Raw genomic sequence first — 20388 nt, forward strand, 5'->3', positions numbered from 1 at the left:
GCTGAAGTCAGTTTCATTCCTAAGTGGTTGAGGAACTAATGAGGGAGAGGGGAATCACACTGCTGGAACCTTAGCAGAAAAAAACCCGGATATTCAGACCTGGGAAAACGGCATTTCACTACATTTTAAATATCATACCAGTTATAGTCAAATACCATTTTAATAACATGTACCATTTATGTGTTTTTAATCAGTTACCCAATATTTAAACTAGCAGAATGTACACCAGACGCAAACTAGCCAACTAGCTGCAGTAAAACAACAACAACCCAAGTTGAGCAGCTGCAGCTGTCCAGAACGAGCTGAATCCGGATTGTCACGCTTAAACTGGTTGGTTGAGTACACATCGGCTGTGATTGGTCGGGATAATGTGGGCGTTTCCGAAATATTGTCTGGAAACCTGATTGGCTGATGCAGACCCAGTGGGAGGAGACACATTGGTTGAATTGATTTGTACAAATCAGGAAATCAGGAAATCTGCAGGTAACTGCAGGCGGTCAAACCATGTGTCACGTGATGAGGAAATGCGATCAACAAACACGAGTTTGTGCTATCCCAACGCACCTGTGAACTAATTTATGCTTGTGGAAAAAAAAAATGCAATTCTATAAATATAACTCGTGTTATTTATTTATAACAAAATATCCACTAGATGGCACGTCAGAGCCAATATATGTTTGTCCGGCATGTTTACGTGTTTATCAGTAAAATGTTTAGAGATTTCTTGCTGTATTTATCACTGTGCAGCAACACAGACATGTAAAACATTCTGTTAAACTCCATCTCAAATCAAAGACTCTGACCTTACATTCAGAAGTGTTTACCAGTCTAGAAGATTTAACAAGACTTGAATGTTACGTGAAGGGAATTTCAAACACTAATCATAATATGGCAATCCATCCGTGTGAATACTGAGCACTGATCTGAGAACACTGGTCTGAGACAGCTGTGCATCGTGCTGTAGGCTTCTGTCTGCAGTAGTCACTCTGCTTTAACGCGTCAAAACAAGGCAGGAAGCTCGCAGCAGCCATTTTCCACACGCCTGCAGAACAGCGACTAGAAACCTGGCCTTCGAGCAGCCAGTCCACCTACTGGCCTAGTAATGGGTGTGTAGCTACATATACACCAGCACACCGACCGGCGTGTTTTATTCCTCACTTATACCACATATGCTTTCGACTTCTCCAATCTGATTGGTCAGAAGCTGTTGATTAATTTTCTATAAGAGCAGCTCTGACATGGTGCTGTGCTGGCTGCACTGAACAGCCTCTTCCCACTCTGTCAGTGTACTCATTCTGCAGAAATTCAGTTCCTGGTGTATTACTATACTATATTTCATTTAAAATGATTTAAAAACCATTGAAATACAAGAACCCTAAATAATGTTGTGCTTGAAGTTGGGTGTTTCTACTAACATTTGACTCGATCCTAACTCCTCATTATTACTCTGTTATTTTATTCTCCTCTTTAACCCTTTAACTGTGAAATAAATTCCATGGAAACCGTCAGTGCAGATTTATTTTATTAATATAATCCAACTATACAAATATTAGGCTCATTATTTAATTGTGTACAATACTAATTTGGGTATTTATTTGAGCCATAGTGCTTTTTATTTCCAACAGAACGCAGTATGACATGACAGCTCCAAGAGGACATTATTTATAGGTGTACTTTTGAGTTATTGAGGTTTGAATTAAACACATTAAATTCAAGTGACCAGTCAAATAGGATATTTACTATAAGAACTTAATAATAAATGTAATCCTTTTACACAGGCCCCTGAACATCCACATCTCCCACTCTGAGAACCACTGCTCTAATTAGTACCTGTATTTAACTATATGTGCACACATTTCAATACCTCTCTGTCTCTCACAGATTTGTGACAAAGTAACATCCCATAGAAAATACAATTCAGGGAAAAAAACATCTTAAATGGCCACTGTGGAATGTGCTCTGATTGGTGACCCGCCCTGGGACCAGTCCACTAAAGGAGAACCACCTCTGTCTTTCATGTGTGGTCCCTCCCTTTTCTATATGTCTCTCTTTAGGGTGGCCAAGTTCCCCTTTCCCTGTAGGCAACTCTTTTCTCATGCTAAATCCCTTCACCTCCCCTGTGTTCATTCCTCTCCTCCCCCATCTCTCTGCATTGTTACCCAGATCTCTCCTCTGACAAGCTCTGTCAGTGATCTTCCAGAGAAAGTGAGAGGGTGAGGGCTTTGTTCAACCTTTTAAAGGAGCTCAGCTACTTAGGGCACAATGCCTGTGCTCATACTGTAACTCTAGATGTTTCCATTAAATAGAAAGGGCTTTTGTTCACAAATGTGTTCCTTAATTTCCTCGCATTGACTTATGTAGGGTGAAGTTGTTAATTGATGCAGCAATAATACTGATAAATTCATGAATTAATGAATTTAGGATGAACATTCATACTCATTTAAAATGAATTTGACTTAACAGCATAGAGCTTGTGACTGTTTGTGAACACCATGTCTAACAGAGCAGTGGACTATCTGGGAGTTATAATCTCCTGCATCTTCACCTGATTATCAATCACTAAAGGCTGTTTTTAAACCCAGGCCAGCTGTATGTGATTTGATGCCTTTGGGGAATTTTTCTGTCCCTTATACAACATAATTCTTTAAACAGGTACATATCTGATTATTTAAATCCGAATAGAAAGATTAAACACAAAAAGCACTTTCAGAGTGAATGATAATATGACAGTCTTAAACCAACATGAATTGGAAGAAATTTTACTGAGCTGAAAAATGTGTGTGTGTGTAGGTGGTTTAAATCAGTTATTTTAAGAGGCCATCTGCTTGGTCATTCTGGTCATTCTGCAATTTGAAGCTGGGCTTTGTTGACCTTCTGGGCAGGGCTCTGCCATGACCTCTGACCCTTTGGTATGCAGGGATACCAGTTCCTCCTGCTACACTGGTGGTCATGCTGGGTTTTGTTAAATGATAAAATTAGATTTGATATGGTAAGGTATGCCATTCATTCATTCATTCATTCATTCATTCAGCACTACCTACAACAGTGTGAACAATCTGTTTCTACTGTACTACTAACTGAAACATCAAGAAAAGACATCACCCACAAATTCAGGATCCCAACAAGTTTATTTAAGCATAAAGAGCTGAACATAAAATCAAAATATGCATAGGACAATGTTTAAAGTCAACAAAGACAAAAGCACAAGACTGTAGATCACCAAATAATTCATACAGCCTTCTCTGTGTACAGCAGCAGACCAAAATCCATGAGTATTTTGTGATCGACATTTTATGGATGGTAAATACTGCTTAGGGAGCAAAAGAGAACCTCTTGGAGGATACTAAATGTTACACCCACCTAAAAAGACAACAGACCTGGAATCTGGGTTTGCTATTTTGATCCTACCCTAACAATCAGATTTTAAAGAACAAAACTGATGCCAGGTCTGAGTTTAGGCAGCAATCTCTCCACATGTCCCTTTTCATTTGTCTCACAGCCAAATTGTGTGATCAGGGAATTAATGAAAGTCTAATGAAAACTACAGTATAAATGGTTGGATTGTTGCCATCAAAACAAACAAACATTTTGATAAGAGGAAAAATGTCATATTTGTAATATATTGAACATTGAATATATCTTTCATCAATAAAGTAAGCAATGTAATCTTACACTTATCAAAAATATCTCCACATTGTTGCACTAGTGCCATTTGTCTGATTTGATTAGACTATTTTTCTGATATTAATTTGTTTCCTCAATCTGGGTCTGAAAATTAACACAAATAGTAAAATTTGGCTGTAAAGGATCCTGTTGAATTTAAACACAGCAAATATATTTTTTGTAGATAAATACAATAATACACACACAAAAAAATAGATACTAAATCCTATGGAGTACTAACAAAGGATTTACTATCCAATTGTAAGAAACAAATATTGACTTTGAATCAAATCTCTATAAAGCTACCTGAGTTTTTGGGATTTTTTTTTTCTTCTTAGGTAATACAATCATAAAAAAAAGACCATGCACTTCTGAACTGTTTACACTTCTGCCTTTCTAAGATTAAGAAACAGATCAAAAGCTGGAATACACCACAACTGGTGGGAAACCCGTAGAGACACTGACCAGAAGTCCAAACGTGAGACAGTATGCTGTGATTAGACATTCTGAAGGGCAATGTTCGAGTCTGATTGATAACTTTTAGACATGTGCACCCATTTACTGCATTGTTCTGGCACCATATTGTCTAAGAAGTTGAACTATCTCTCTAATTTAAACTAGATTACTTTTATTATCCCTAATAACCACCACACATAGAAAATACACTGATGAGATACTGGATGGTCAAGTTCTGTGTGGCTGCTCGCTGGAGGCCTACGCCTCTGCGCATGATGGCTCCTCGGTATGACTGAAAAAGTATTCTTCTCAAGCACAAATCAACACAACTGCTATTTCAACTCTACTGGGACATTGCTACCCACATTTCATTTTAGTGAAGCTCAGTGTAAATGTTATATCAAACCTGTGAGGACATCATCAGTGAGGGATTAGAGGAGGAAAAGGGAAAAAAAAAAACAAATGAAAACCAAAAAAGCAATAGAGCAAACTCTTTGGCAGTTTCCAGTTTGATTAAATTCCAAAAGAGGAAAGTAAAGTTGTAATACAATGCAGCAGTGTTAAGGCATATGAATTTAAACCTTTCTCCTAGTCTCTCTCTCTCTCTCTCTCTCACACACACACACACACACACACACACACACACACACACACACACACACACACACACACACACAAAGTACCTTGCTCTGTAAAGCTATCCATCAAAGACTAATAAAAAACTTGTAATCAAAGATGTCCACCACAACATTTTTTTGGTATATAATAATAAGTGTCTGCTTCATCACCTCATTTCAAATAAAATTACCTACAAGGGCTTTTAAAGCATGCAAATGTTTCTCTTTTAGAGATTTCTTTGGTTCTCTGGGGACAGAGCTGCAGCTAAACGTCAAACACAAATCAAACAGCCGACATTAATACTGAAATTAGTGTGAAGATTTCGAAGCAGCAATTTCTCTCATTACTGCCCAATGCTCACATTGTTCATGTTCCACGACAGGTCTAGCACTCAACTAAATGTTTTGGTTTTTTTTTTTGTAAAATCACCACTAATTCATTCTGTGACTCTGGGATCAGGTTCTCCACTGATCTCCATCACTGCATTTGGACCAGTGCACAAGCAGGTCAATGATGCTTTGGAAATATGGCCCTTCATATACAACAGCACAGTTAATGTTAGATTTTGACTCCACTAACATACATATTAAGGTACTGCAGTGTAAAAGGTGCTCCATAGAGTTGAAATCGCACTAAGGAACTGATTCGATAGGAAACCATCTTAAGAGCAGCCTCTGAGCAAGCGTCCCACATACACTTTGTTTTGGCACTTGACCATTTCCAATGGTTACTATTTGGCAAGGTGTAGACTCTTGGGCTGCATAAAGACAAATCTGACTGAGCAAACAGATGCAAAAGACTATCAGTATAACAACACAACATAAGGGACTAGGTGTTTTGTTTATTAAAATGCTGCTGTGCTTTTTTTGGGTACTTTTGAATTTGAATGTTCTGCCGTAAAATGGAATGCTCAAGCGGAGCCTCTATAACGTCAAATTAAAGCCACATACATCTTGTAAATGTACTTGTCTTTACCTGAGACATGTACACGCCATCAGAAAAAAAGAGCTCTCATAAATTTCATCTGCAGAAACAGCTTAAAACAGAAAATGCCCATCCAGACAAGGAGCTAAACAAAAGCAACACCTGACAGATCAGCTTTGGGATTTAGGCCCTGGAAAGGGCATGTGGTCAGGATATGGCAGGTACTAGAATGTACATTCTTCACTGTCTCTCACCGAAACTTTCCTTGTAGTTTCAGATGGGTTTTTCATTACATGACTTTTCTGTAGATGGGCTAAAATAAAGAGGAAAACATGTCAGGATGTCAGTGCTCATCTTTTTTGTTGCTTTCAAATGCTTTCTTTTTGATCAACATTCAGGAAAAGCAGGCAACCATTAAATCATTAAAGTGGTTCCCCCACAAATAAAGAAACAAATCTCTTATTTTAGACCACACTCAGTTGATTATTGATGTTTTCAAACTGTGTTCCACTGACTGAGCAAATGGTCTTTGAGGAGATCTAATTCAGCTCTTACTTTTAGAGCTCTTTCTTGGCCAATAAATAGATTTCAGACATTCAGAAAGGACTTTTTTTTTTTTTTATCAAAGCAAACTATGTCGTCCTATAGGGTTTGGATTACATCCAAGCTTGCAGCAACAGCCAGTCAGCAAACCAACGTGCCAACCAATCATTCTGATAATCACTTCATCTTAAATGGTGCTAGATGATGTTTAAAAAAAATACATAAGACATACAGAAATAATCAAAAAAATGGGATGATTCAATTCTATCCCAGGTCCCAAAAACAATTCAAATCTTCATACAACTATCTCTGCTCTTTTCCTCTTTTTCTATAACATTTGTAAAACATTTTCAGAAAAGGGAGCAAGTAGTTTCTTGCATTGCTTAAACTCTGGGCTTGAATCTATACTAACAGACCTACCAGTAATTCAGAAAAAAAGCCTTACTAGCCATCCTATAAGCCATCATGCATTTCGGGAGACTTACATATCTTTAAAGGAAATCAACACAAAGTGAGGTATGTACAATGAGGCATTTGTACACAGAGGTACATTTAGGTTATGAGGTAAGAAGTTTAGATGAGGTACGACAAATGAAAACCGATTTAAAAACATAACACAAAACAGTAGATTTATCCAAACATTATCCAAATGTTTCCGCCAACATGCAGCCCTGGTCTACTGCGTCACTGTACTCAAACATTCAGGGGTCCTACCTGTGTTTTGTGCACAGTAACAATCAGGAGAAATTTGTGCGAACTGTGCAAATATCAACCAAACATTGCTTCATTTCTTATGTTATGTTCTCTGACAAATAAAAATAGCACTGAGGTAGACGTCTTTATAAAACTTCACAGACGCTGCACACACAAGAGAATACATTCATACACAAGCTAGATGAGGTAGGTATAATGCAGAGAGAGAAAAATGTTTCAAGAATGCTGGAAATTCCCTGAGAAAAAAATCAAACAAATAAAGATTTCAAGACTCAGATCAAGAGCAAAATAGCAACACTACTAGCAACCAGTCTTTTGCTCTACTCCTTCTCTTTGATAAATGGCGTGTGCACAAGATGAACACTTCCGCCAGCAGCACAAATCATACTACAATCAGGATAAATAGATATAGATGAGTACAAAAGAATCTACACATTACTGCCACATTGTCAACATTCAGCCATGTTTGCTCCTGATAATTGTGTACCTAAACCACCTTTTTTCCTCCTCAGCCACCATATATTTCTAACCTTGAACACTAGTTCAAAAGATGAGGATACGATTGTTTCCAAAGTCAACGGCTACAATCATTCCGTCAGGGGTAACGGCTATACCTGATGGGCGATCCATCTGCCCGAAGCCACTACCCTGAGTCCCAAACTTGCATAAGAAGTTGCCATTGGGTTCAAACACCTGAATACGATGGTTACGGGAGTCAGCCACGATAATGCGATCCTCTTGATCCACAGCTACGCCTTGTGGACGCAAGAACTGCCCGTTACCTGTTCCCTCAGAGCCAAGAAAGCGAGCAGACTGGCAGTCAGGCCTGATGACGAGCAGGCGATGATTGTTGAAGTCAGTCACCACTAGGTGACCTTCCTGGTTGAAGGCAACTCCTCGAGGTGAGTCGAAATGCTTCCAGAGGGCACCTTCAAAACCATACTTGTTGATGAACACCCCATCAGGGCCGAACAGCTGTACTCGGTGGTTGCGCGTGTCCGAGACCAGAATCTTCCCCTCCGAATTGACAGCTACGTCCCAGGGGTAGTTGAACTGCCCGTTTTTGGTTCCCTTTTCACCAAACTTGAGGAGGAACTGGCCATCAAAGGTGAAGATCTGGATCCGGTGATTGTCCTTGTCAGCCACAATGATTCTTCTCTGGCTGTCACAGGCAACCCCTGCAGGTCGGTCAAACTGGCCAGGTCGTGAGCCCAAAGTGCCAAATTTGTGATGAAAGGTGCCACATGGCTTGAAGATCTGTATGCGATTGTTGCTTCGGTCAGCCACGATCACATAGCCTTCCTTATCAACACAGATGCCCCAGGGTCGACACAGCTGTCCATCTCCGTCACCCTCTCCACCAAAGGATGCAACAGGCAGACCAATACCTCCGTAGCTGCGGCCAGATTTGACCATGACTTTGAAGGGGCTTCCCTCAATGTGCTGGTTGCAGATAAGCACAGAAAGAAGATGCTCACCTTCACTCTTGGGCAGGTAGCTAACCGTGTAGGTGCCATCTTGGTGGTCAGACACATCTGCACTAGAGAGGTTTCCCTCTGGACTCATCAAGACCACTGATACACCATCTCCACCAGACAACCGTGGTTCTCCATCATGGTCATATGCCACTACGGTAAAGGAAGCTAATTTTCCCTGCAGAGCTCTCTTGAGACCTTCCCCATGGGCTTTGGTGGCTGATGCAAAGGCTCCACTGCTTATCAGTCCCATGGACTGGATGGCGATCAGAAGCGCCTGATCTGGAGGTGTGAACATAATGCGATCGTCCTCCTGTGGCTGCAGAATGCAGCGCAGTGCTTTGAGCTCCTGCAGCTGATTCAGCATGTGCTCACGTGCTAGTAGGATGTCTATGTTGCGACCTTCCTCCAGCACCTTTGTGACTGTGGAAATGGTGCTGTCCAGCTTGGTGAGGTTCTGGTGAAGCTTCTCTACCTGAAGGTACAGGGACTTGGCCTTCACCTGGCGGATCTTTTCCAACTGCATAGGGACATGAAGGAAATGGCAACAGTTGGAACAGTGAAGGGGAAAAACTGTATTCTATTGTTCTGTGAGGTAACAAGCTTGAAAAGCTACATATTTTCAAATTTTATTTATAATGAATCAAATAGGTGAAGGTCATAATGCTGGTCATCATATATTTATATATAAAGAAATTCCAAGAATAGTTCGATAGCACTATAAGACGTAGTGAACTATGCCTGTAGGCTTTACTGGTATTTCAGGATTTATTATGAAGACTAATGACCTGCCATTGCTCAAGAAGCCATAAAATTGATGAATGTTGTATGACTCAGTAGTTACATAGTGGTTTGTATGAATGACAACTGACACCATGGTGTTAAAAGAGGGTCTCGGGTATCAAAGCCCAAAGAATATGTTGTGATGTTATACAGAGTGGTGTGACCCTTAATATCTAAGAATTGCTTGTGTGAATAGGAAAAGTTTCTGCCCAGGCACCAGTGTAACCTTAGTGGCAAGGCAGAATTTCCATTAAGTGAATAAAGCCACTGTTGCTAATGCTAATGGTTATGTGATCAGCTCTCTCCACAGAGCGGTAAAACCAAGTGCCTGTTTACCTTCCACAGCAGCTCACACTCGCGCTCCTCCAGGGCTTTCTTGTGACGCAGCGTGGTGGTCTTCACCTCTGTCTGCACCACCTTGGCCTTCAGTTCCACCTGCTCAGCGATGGCTTGTGCTTTCTCAATGCTTAGCTGTGAAAAATATTCAATCAGATGGTGTCTCACTAAAAATTATCTATAAAATGTAACAGTGTATAAGCATATAACCATACACCACTCACTTCAATGAAATATAATTGAAATAGTTATCTGTAAATAATACCCATACAGTGGATTGTGTATTTAAATTATATAATACATAGATAACACACTTACAACTGGAAAACGTATAAGGACAAAAATCAAACCCATTCATAATTAAAACACTGTTCCATGATGGTGAATATTAACTAGGTCTTTAGTAAAAGATGAATATTTTACCCCTAAATATATTCATTCATATTTATCTTGGTAAAGACTTTCTCAAAATTAAGACCTTCCACAAATGCCTTCCACACACACACACACACACACACACACACACACACACACACACACACACACACACACACACAAAAGCGGATATCTCCCAGTAAACATGAATAAATGTAAGAAAGCATGAGGGTTCCCTTTGTGATGTTACACAGAGGAGAAAATAGAGGTCAAATTGCAGCATCATGACCTTTAACCCCTGTCTAAACAGTACAATGCTCTGGGACAGGGGATCTGAACAGCTCGCTCTCTGCCTGCCAACTGTGACCTCAATCACACTTCCAACTAAATTATTCAAAGACATAAATATGCACTTTCAATTATTTCCACATTTTGCATACATGCCCAAGGCCTTTATGCTTTTCAAGTGTTTTATAATAAATAACTAAAAAGCTGTAAGAAATAAGTGCCCCCAGTTTCTGCACATTATAAATGTACGCATGTACATGAACAATAGCAGATAGCGGCATCAATCCCGAGTTCCCACATTAGTACATCTCCAATTCTATGCTAAGTAAGTTAGTACACAAGCAAATAAACAAACAAACAAATTCCCTACACAACACTCCACATCACTACAAGAGGCCTGAACAGTCCTCTTTAGTACTAGTGCATTAGACAACAACACTTACACCTCCCACATTTTCCATGTTGCATGTAAACAGTTTTAGAGACCCCCAACTGCTACTTTAAATCAGGTGGGAAATGCGTCTGCAAACTGAACTGCATAAAACTGGTAAATGGGATTAAATAGTGGTGATTTAGTCACAGTGGCCAGGGGTTTGTGGTGGCCCAGGCTCTTCATGGTCAAAGCACTTTCAATATGGTGTAAAACACTCCAGGAGCTTTCAAGCCCATAAACATTTAGAGGCTTCCTATTTAACACCATGTAGTAATAGGATTAGGACAAAACATAACAGCCCAATCGACCACATACAGCTGTAAGCTGGCCTCTCTGCTCTGAGACTGCAGGGCTGAAGTTGATAAAGTTTTAACAAAGAGGAAGTCAGACTTATAGGGCATCACTATGAGCAGCACTATGGCAGTTTTCCAGGTAACCATACACTTTAGGTGTTAAAAAGAAAGATTTAAAGCACATATTTAAAGTTACTCATCTGTGCATTAGCACTTTAAAAAAATCTGTGCCATGGCAAAAGTGTACTTAACAGTTTAAAAAATCCTATATTAAATTATCCAAAAACATTTTGAACACTATGTGCTGTGTAAAGCAGCTCGGTGAACCAGAAAGAGGATACAGATGGGCATCACCACTCAAACTGAATCGCTGTGCTCAGCCTTTCACTTTTAAATTCTCTCTGCTGGATCTTCCTGCCGATCAGCTCTGCTCAGTGTCACCACACACCACGTGAACAGATCTCTTTGGGGAGGTGGCCCCAACCCCCAACCCCTCAACCCCCTGCTGTGCTTTTTTTTTGTAGCAAAAGCATGAGCAATAGAAACATTTTCACTGTGCTGGACTAATGATCCATCCTGTTCAGGCTATCAGGGCTGTGAATATGGGCAGGCAGGACGCTCAGTGCCGCTCTATTCAGGGCCAGATGGGAAAAGAGAAGGGATGAGGGGGGTTGGGGGTCAAGAGCCTGCTAAAAGAGCAACACTGTTCCACTGCTTTCCTTTAAAAGACTTTTTTCAGCCTTTAGAAAAATATATCTACATACAGTATTTGAATGATTCTCTCTCTGTTTCTTGTTTTTTTTCACTTTTTTAAATAAAGGGGACTGGCTACTTGAAATTGCCCTTCGGTGTGAATGTGTGTATGGTGTCCTGCAATGAACTGGCATCCCATCCAGGGTGTATTCCCATCTCATGCCCAGTGTTACCAGGATAGACTCTGGATCCACCACCACCCTGACCAGGACAAAGCACTTACTAAAGATTAATAAATGAATAATAAATAAAAGGGTTGGGTGTCAAATCTGTGGTGGCACATCTGTATGGCATAAGCAACCCTCTGTCCAATGCACACCAATACAGCTATCTGTGTGTATAAGGCCAAGCTATTCCAGCTGTAATTAAACATACACTGCCAGTCAAACATTACTGAACATCTGGAGTTTCTATTTTTACAGTTTTATTAGTTTAATCACTATTATGGTCACAGACCAAACTAAATTATACTAAACAGCAACTAAATAAGGAAACCTAAATCTTTGTGTGACATTAACCGGTCGCTTTCAGATCCTAATGTAACTCTAAACGAGTGCTTTATTAAAGACAGGCACATTTTGAGGGTAAATCTGGTAAGTCTATAGATAAAAGGCTCACAGACACTGTTCATATTAACTGTAAACATAAATATTTGCTCTGCTAAAGTGATGAAGATTCTGGCCTTTTTTTAATCAGAGTTAAAAGAGAGTAAAACAGAAATAATTCTCCATACCATAAAGTAAATCAAAAGATGATGACAATTTGGTCATGACACAACAATATGAAAAAAACAAAAAAACAAACAGGGAACATATGAGAATAAATGTAATAATTCCGAGTTGAAAGTGCATGCTGACTAACCTGCACGGCCTGTCGTCCCTGCTGTGCATCTGCGAGCAGCTGGATGGTGAGCGCTCTGGAGTCATGCAACACGTCCTGCAGGTAGGACACAGTGTGACCCACATGTCTCCCCACACTGCACTCCCTACAGATGGGCACAGAGCAAATCTCACAGAAAAAACGCAGCACCTGTGAGAAGACAAGGACAGACCATCACCACAACTATCACAATATTCACCATGAAATCAGCCTGCACTTAGAACAACAATGAAACACACACGAAATGCAATGGACTTCTGTTTTAAAGCACTATTCACCAAACAGCCAAGGGAATAAAAAAGATGGAAGTTATTTCAGGAAATATCAGCAAAAATCTACAAATCACAAACTTACAAGAAACACAATGAACATGGGATCTATATGCCATCAAAGCATATGGGACACAATGTGGACAGACCTGCAAGTGTTCATTCTAATGGCAAACACATACAAGGTCCCTTAAAAAAAATAATAAACAGCCATTATTTTCTATTACACCCAATATTTCTTAACAAGTGATGTTCCCAGAGCAGTGGGAGCAAAATAATGACACAGACTGAATTATTACAGTATTTACATTTAAAACAATTACATTTAATATACAATTAAAAACATACCCACTGTCTATGTTTATTTCTACATCACCCTGTCATATGTATTACATAGCAATATTCTCCTAAACTTCAGTTCATGCCAAAATATAGAATTTTTTATGGCACTCTTTCAATAGCGATGGAGAGGTAAATGGTAAATAGAGATGAGAAATGGAGATGTTTTAATATAGATACACTTTAATAATACTGTCTGGAATATGATCTTGTGATCATATTCTAGCTACACAAGATTGTAAAATTAACACACACTATATATATATATATATATATAAGTCAATATCATGTTTTTGAATCTAAATACAAACCTTTCACATATTAATAATGTGTAAAAACATGTCTAAAATACATAATTTTGAAATTATGCTTACAACCGAATTACACAGAAAAGCTGCTTTTTAAAGGTATTCATAAGAATAAAAAAGATATAAAAATACTATGACAGTTAGGTATAATTAATTCCTTAAGATATTGGCAAAAACTTGCCCAATTCAAGACAAATAAATATATTGGGATATAAGGTATACAAAAATTAAACAGTACAAAAAAAAAAAATTGTAGTACTATAATCTGTTGTAAGGTCAGTTATTTACTAGTAACAACACAAACTAGCTCTTCTCCCAATATGACCTATTCAGACTTTTTTTTTTTTTTAAAAAAAGGATAATATAAAAAAAAAAATTTAAAAACAGCCTAAAATCTATCCATCTTTTCGAATTATACATGTATAATGTCTTGTTTGTGGTAGTGCTGCTTTACAAACACAGATTGAGCTTATCAGAGCTCAGAGAGTGCCTGATGTGCCACAAATGGGAGGTCCAACTTCTTTCAAGCACAAAAACAAAGTCATTCCTGCTCTCAGTTTCCTGTGTTCTGACGGTCTGGTGATGGATTGCTCAAGACCTATTGTCCTGCCATTCATCCACGCCCTTTAAAATTATTTCATTGTTCTTTAAAGAATGACCATCCATCAAAAGATTAGATAGTATCCATTAAAGCCTTTAGTTCTTTTTCCTCTGGACCAACATGTTAGAAAGCAATATCACAGAATTCGTACCTATGTGAAATATTTCCTCAATAAAAATAAAAATAAAATAATAATAAAAAAAAAATTCAATCCCAGCACCCCTCATATACACCTATATTTCACTCTCCTGTACAACATTCTCTTAAGAGCCCTCTACACGCTTGCATCTAACTGTAATATCTATACCAACGGCCTGATCAAACGCTAATTACGTCTCCACTGTCTGCAAGCTGGAGCAGCTGCCAGTAAACTTAGAGCTGTGATTGCACTCAAGTTACCTGCTCGTAAAAGTTGGCCCTTTCCCCGTGGACCAGATGGCCTCACTGTGGCAGTGTGTACAGAGTTCACGTGGAAGTGTATCCTAGGGAAAAAAGCCTTCTGGAAGGACACAGAAAGCAGGAGGACCTCCAGAGTTCTTGGAGTGGGAAGTATAACAAATCCTGAATTACTGTCTGTATGGGTGAAGCCACTACAAAGCCTCAGAACAATACAGCATGAAAGACAAAAGGAGGCCACAAAAGCACCAAGCTACTCTGCTGGAGAACAGACTGCATTTAAATACGGAATAACAATATATAGCCCCATACAGCCCAGCACTAAATCTAAACAGTGTACCAAAAAAAACAGAGAAATTAGAACATAGAACAGAACAAACAGAAATTTGGGGGATTTTTTTTTTTCTTAACACAGATGTTACAAGTGTTGGTGATGTGCATTATGCAGAACTGTTCTTTATCTACTCAAGTATGTTATGCACATCCTGAAGTGACTGATGGTTTTTACTACAGACTCCTTTCCCTTTCTAGCCGACCCTTTCAACCTTACACTAAAGCCAATATTCTCTCAGTCAATATAAATCTTTGCCAAAGCATTCATGTTCCCTCTCCGTCTCGTGCAGTTACTCATCCAATCTCTTTCTTCCACTCAGAGCCATACACATCTTCACACCATGTGTAGCCACGACAGCTATGGAAAGACTGTTTTCTCTCTTTAATATAAAGGAGAACTTTAAGATTAAGAACTAAATATAATCTTTGGTGAATATTAGGACATGACCAATATGAAAACTGTCACTGATATCAACTTTAAAAGTATATTATTATGGTCACATTCCTAGCACTAGTTCTACAGAGAATTCTTACAGCATTCCCTGGAGTGACCAACGTACTCCTGAGGGTGCTAGATAAACCTTTTTACTCTGCTGTTTTCAAGGCTGTTAGTTTGTTTTTTGAGGTGATTTTTAAGCACACTAAATTCTTAGTGTCTTTTGATTGGTGAGAAATTTAGCAGTGTATGCTGTGATGGACACTTCTTAATGGTCATGCATGTGTATCTTTATTAGAGACAATACTGAACACTATAGTTTTTAATTAACAGTTAATCATTTCCAAAATAGAGCTTTTAGAACTATTGATAAAAAAGACAATACGTGTCAATAACAATATCAGACACTTCTACACACTTATGGGGCTACTTTCCACCTGTTTCTATTGTTGTCTGAGATGATAAAAATATTCCTTAGAATATATTTAAGCAATTTAATGGAAAACGAATGCTTGGGCAATGAACTACTTGTACTCTTTACTCTACACTCTACACTCACGCGCAGTTATATTAATCATTGTCTGTTCATGTACTGCTGAAAATGACCAAAGAGGCACACATTAGGTACCAAAGAAAGTGTCAATGTGCCTAAGACTGTACAGTATGTTTGGTTACTCTATAGCATCACATGTATAAATGCAATTTTCCCACAGAACATGTGAATAGAAATGAGGTGTTTAATATCATGATTTCCCCATTGATATCAATAAACAGATGGAACCTTTAATATCAGCTGGTTTTATTACCTGACTGATATACTTTTTGGGCCCTATTAAATATCAGCAGGTAGTTATTAATATTGTTCCCAGTACGAGAGGAAACAAGTCTGTGTTTCCTCTGATCATAGACCTTATAGTACCTTATATTTACACCATAGTAATAAAAATGGCAAATATAAATCATAAAAAAACAGTTACAAACTGTTCACCATGAAGGAGTGTGTTGGTAGTGAAGAATGGTTTCACTGTCAGATAAACATTTTAATTCTAACATCCAAAGACTGGATATTTTTTTCTGGTCTGTTTTACTATGTATACAAATGTACAATTTTAAATTATTTAATTTGATGAAGCCCCATTTGCGTAAACAAATCTATTTTTAATCCTCCAATACAAAAAAAGTTGATTAATCGTGATATCTAGTGTTTCAATACAATACCCTATTCACCAGTGTCTTGTTTTTTAAAGGTAGAGAGTTTGTGATCACTCAGGTTTGCTGATGGTGGAGTTGACACAGCCTGTGATGCCTTCATAAAGTACACCCTTTTAAACCACTGTAGGATTATAGTATACCTAATAATCTGCTCTCTCTCTCTATTGAGCTGTATGTGTAGTCCTGCTGCCTGACATGATACAGGTGCTTGATCCTGACACAATTCTACTGCTCTGGCTGCACTCACCCTTCAGACCTACCCAGTTCATCCCGATACTACTTCTCCTTGGAGCCTCTGCACTTGTGAATCACTTTCGGCTACTGTCCTACATGCACAGCCTAAAGTTTTGCACTTCCCAAAAACAGTTTATGCCCAAAACTCTCTCCTGCGTCAGTGTATGATCTCACTTGCATACTAAACACTCTTTTACCTAAACTGTTGCTGTGATCATAAAGATTCTCCCGTGCTCATTCCAAGACTCTTATTCTCAATATGCTCATACTCAACACACTTTGTACTGTTTGTCTTTACTCTTCTACAGCTGTACACTGTAATGATATAGAATCTCACAATCCAGCATCACCCAGAAGAGGTTGGGTTACCTTTAGAGTCTGGTTCCTCTGAAGGATTCTTCAGCATGCTGTCCAAAGAGATTTTCCCTGCCACTGTCACCTCTGGCACGCTCATTGGAGGTTTAAATCTATATTTGTATTTCTGTAAAGCTGCTTTGTGACAATGTCTATTGCACAATGCAAATTAAATTGAACTGAATTAAATTGCCTTAATCATCTCTCCCTTCTTGACATTTCCACTCATTCTTTGACAAAAGGCATGTGGATCTATTCAGAGCACTAAAAACAAGTACAAGGACACACTTATAAACACATCTAAGAGCAGTACATTAGAAACGGAAAAGTGAGGGCATGCATCTCTACATCATGTGTAGCTCATCTTAACTCTTATGCCTTGCAGTTTTATTAAAGACACCTTCCCAAGGCCCTTTCACTCGACCCTGATCTTTAGTGCCTAAAAAGGCAAAAATCAAGAAATCCAGTGCTGAAAAAACCATCATCTCCAGACATAAATAAATAAATAAATAAATAAATAAATAAAAATTCCCCTCAGTTGGTGTTTTGATGATGGTGTTGGAGCGCAGGCTAACACGTCAGTCCAAAATCTCACACTGTTGTTCAAATGGGTTGAGATCTGGTGACTGAAGGCCATCGCATATGATTTACCTCACCAAATCATTCAGCGAGCTCTCATGTCCTGTGGATTGCAGTGCCATTTCCATCAAAAGGGACAAGTAGATCTTTCATTTGTCACCCAGCTGTATGTATTTACAAGACACAATCTAAGATTGTGACAAGCTATACAAATCAGTGAGATATTATTGTGCTTTGAATGTTTGAAGCGTGGCACATCTTGACTTGGCAATATTTTCCCACTCATAACACATTTTGCCACATGGTTTGGGGTGATTTATTTGAGCTTGGATGTCTTTGTGAGAGAGGACTTCCATCTAGCCACCCTACCCTAAAGCCCAGACATGTGAAGAATATGAGAGAATGTTGTCTCATGCAGAGAGTAATCAGTACTTGTCAGATGTTCCTGCAGCTCCCTTAATGTTTCCGTTGGTCTCTTGGCAGCCTCCCTGGTAAGTTTTTGACTTGTCCTTTTGTAAATTTTAGAGGGACTTCCTGTTCTTGCTAATGTCACTGTGGTGCTCCATTTTCTTCACTTGTTGATGATGGCCTTCATGGTGTTCCATGGTACATTTTATATCCTTCTCCTGATTGATAACTTTCGACAAGTGAGATACCGTACACGCCTTGTAAGCTCTTTGCGTACCATGGCATCAGCAGTCAGATGAAACCAAGAAGATGTGAAGAAAATCGTACAGAAACAGCTGGTCTTTATTTAGGGTTAATCAGAATAATTTCATTGATGACAGCTGTATGATAATTACTTTTGAACATGAGATTAAATGTGATTGGTTCATTCTGAACACAGCCACATCCCCAATTATAAAAGGGTGTGCACACTTATGCAACCTGGTCATTGTAATTTTTCCTACTTTTCCCTAAAATGTTTCTGACTTTTTTGACTTAATTTTTATACCTTGGAATTTCACAGTGAGGGTGGAAATAGGTCTGACATGATTATACTTTTTTTTTTTTCCCCCCCATCACAAAAACTTGCCCTTTTAACAGGGGTGTGTAGACTTTTTATATCCACTGTACATAATGTCTGCTGGACAATGTAGAACTTGGGAGGTGGAGTTTTACGTATTTGGGCTTTGACTATAGGTTGGGTGAGTGTATAAACAAATGGTGTCAACGTTATTGTACTACACACTGTAACAGGAAGAGCTTAAATTCTACCAACTGCCTGGCTGAAGACGAAGTAATTGGATGAGTAATTTTTCTGTCATGGGAAAAACCAAAAGAGCATTACTGATGTAGTGCAGAGCCTTGCTGACAGACCTAACACAACAAGCCAAGACAGGACCAACAGTCCAGCCTGCATTAGAAGAGCTCTCCAGCTGTAGAAGTCACACAGACTGATTCTGGCATCCCAGACAAGAAAAAGTGGAACTGGAGGGTTATGTTACAATATTACACAATGTCAACAAGCATTTTATTCACTGCAAATCTTGTGCTATATTACTGTCTCTTGAGCAGAAGTGAGCAGCTAAAGGCCAGAAGCAGGATGAGGGAATGGTAGTCTTGGCTCCGGTCTAAAGTTCCTGATGGAGGAAATCCCCTCATACTTTGAGGATGGAAAGAGAGTCTGGGAGACATTCCAACAAACTAAGGATACATGATGGGAGAGCCTACATAATGTATATAGTGCATATGGTGTATACACTATATAATTATTATAGCTTCATTTCCACATCATCAATCTATAGGTGATAAACCCATTCTGTACACGTTGACAGAAAATATGAGCAGTCGGAGTCTTTTATCTATCCTGACATCTAGGTCCATTATTTCCAGCATGGAGTCCAACTATGGTGTTAATGTTAAGGCTGTTCGACAGACGAAGTGGGAAACTGGATGCCCCCATGTTCATATTTTGTTAGTAACAAGCTAGGCAGCTAACCGAGATGAGTGATGTATATTTTCTTTCTGTATACTGTATAGTCAGTGCTTTAGATTTAACAAACAAATATGTCCCTATGTTGATTAATCTAAAGCTACTACTTGTATATATAGTATAACTCACTTAAAAGTAAGAAGTTTTACTTTGTTTGTTTCTGATGCTGTACGCAGCCATTGATTTGACGTCACTCTGTAAACAGAGAAGGAACTTGGATTTGAAACAATTTTTAAAAAAAATATCCTTTCTTTAAATATCTTTTATTTAAAAGAAAAATTGTTTGCACTATTTGCTATAGATAATGCTGTTGCTATTTTAAGTCCATTCTAATAAATAAAAAACTTTATAAATAAATTGTATAATTTTTCAATTGTTGCGATTTAATTTTGTGCAATACCGCCCAGCCCTACTTTGTAGTGGAAGCGTGCGTGGGACTGTTTGTTAAATCCCATTCCCACCCACTTCCTGAAGGAATTCTGACCAATCGCACCCACTTTTGCAGTTATTATTGTTCGCACCTGCCCACAATATTTTCTGACAGCCTTAGTTAGTACTATTTCTCAAATATCTAAACAATAAGCAATCTAAACTACTATGAGTCTGAACAGGATAAAGCAGTTAGTGATGACGAAAGAATGAAAACAGTAAATGTGAGTCATGTGAGCACTATATAGGCTCTCATGTTAATTAATGTGGCTTTTCTGTGTCCCAAGAGCTTCATATCCAATTGCCCACAAAGAAGTAAAAAACGTCCACCCCTACAACTTTGTTTGTTTGGTGCTGCAGGATACGTTTCCCGATGCACACCTCTACTTTGTAGTTACTTTGTTTTGTAGTTTACTGCAGAGCTTTCTT

At 38.7% G+C, this 20388-nt stretch overlaps 1 protein-coding gene across 1 annotated transcript in view; it reads right to left on the reverse strand.

Moving 5' to 3' along the window:
- Window positions 1-3109: 3109 nt before the first annotated feature.
- The window catches only part of trim71 (tripartite motif containing 71, E3 ubiquitin protein ligase), a 30705-nt gene continuing 13426 nt past the window's right edge, over window positions 3110-20388 (reverse strand). The window contains exons 2-4 of the mRNA XM_026926509.3: window positions 12516-12683; window positions 9513-9647; window positions 3110-8913 (exon numbers count right to left, since the gene is read on the reverse strand). Coding sequence (XP_026782310.1) covers window positions 7462-8913; window positions 9513-9647; window positions 12516-12683 — 1755 coding nt within the window. The 3' untranslated portion in view covers window positions 3110-7461. The remainder of the gene's footprint in view (window positions 8914-9512; window positions 9648-12515; window positions 12684-20388) is intronic.

The sequence above is a fragment of the Pangasianodon hypophthalmus genome, chromosome 1, assembly GCF_027358585.1.
Source record: "Pangasianodon hypophthalmus isolate fPanHyp1 chromosome 1, fPanHyp1.pri, whole genome shotgun sequence".
Lineage (NCBI taxonomy): Eukaryota > Metazoa > Chordata > Actinopteri > Siluriformes > Pangasiidae > Pangasianodon > Pangasianodon hypophthalmus.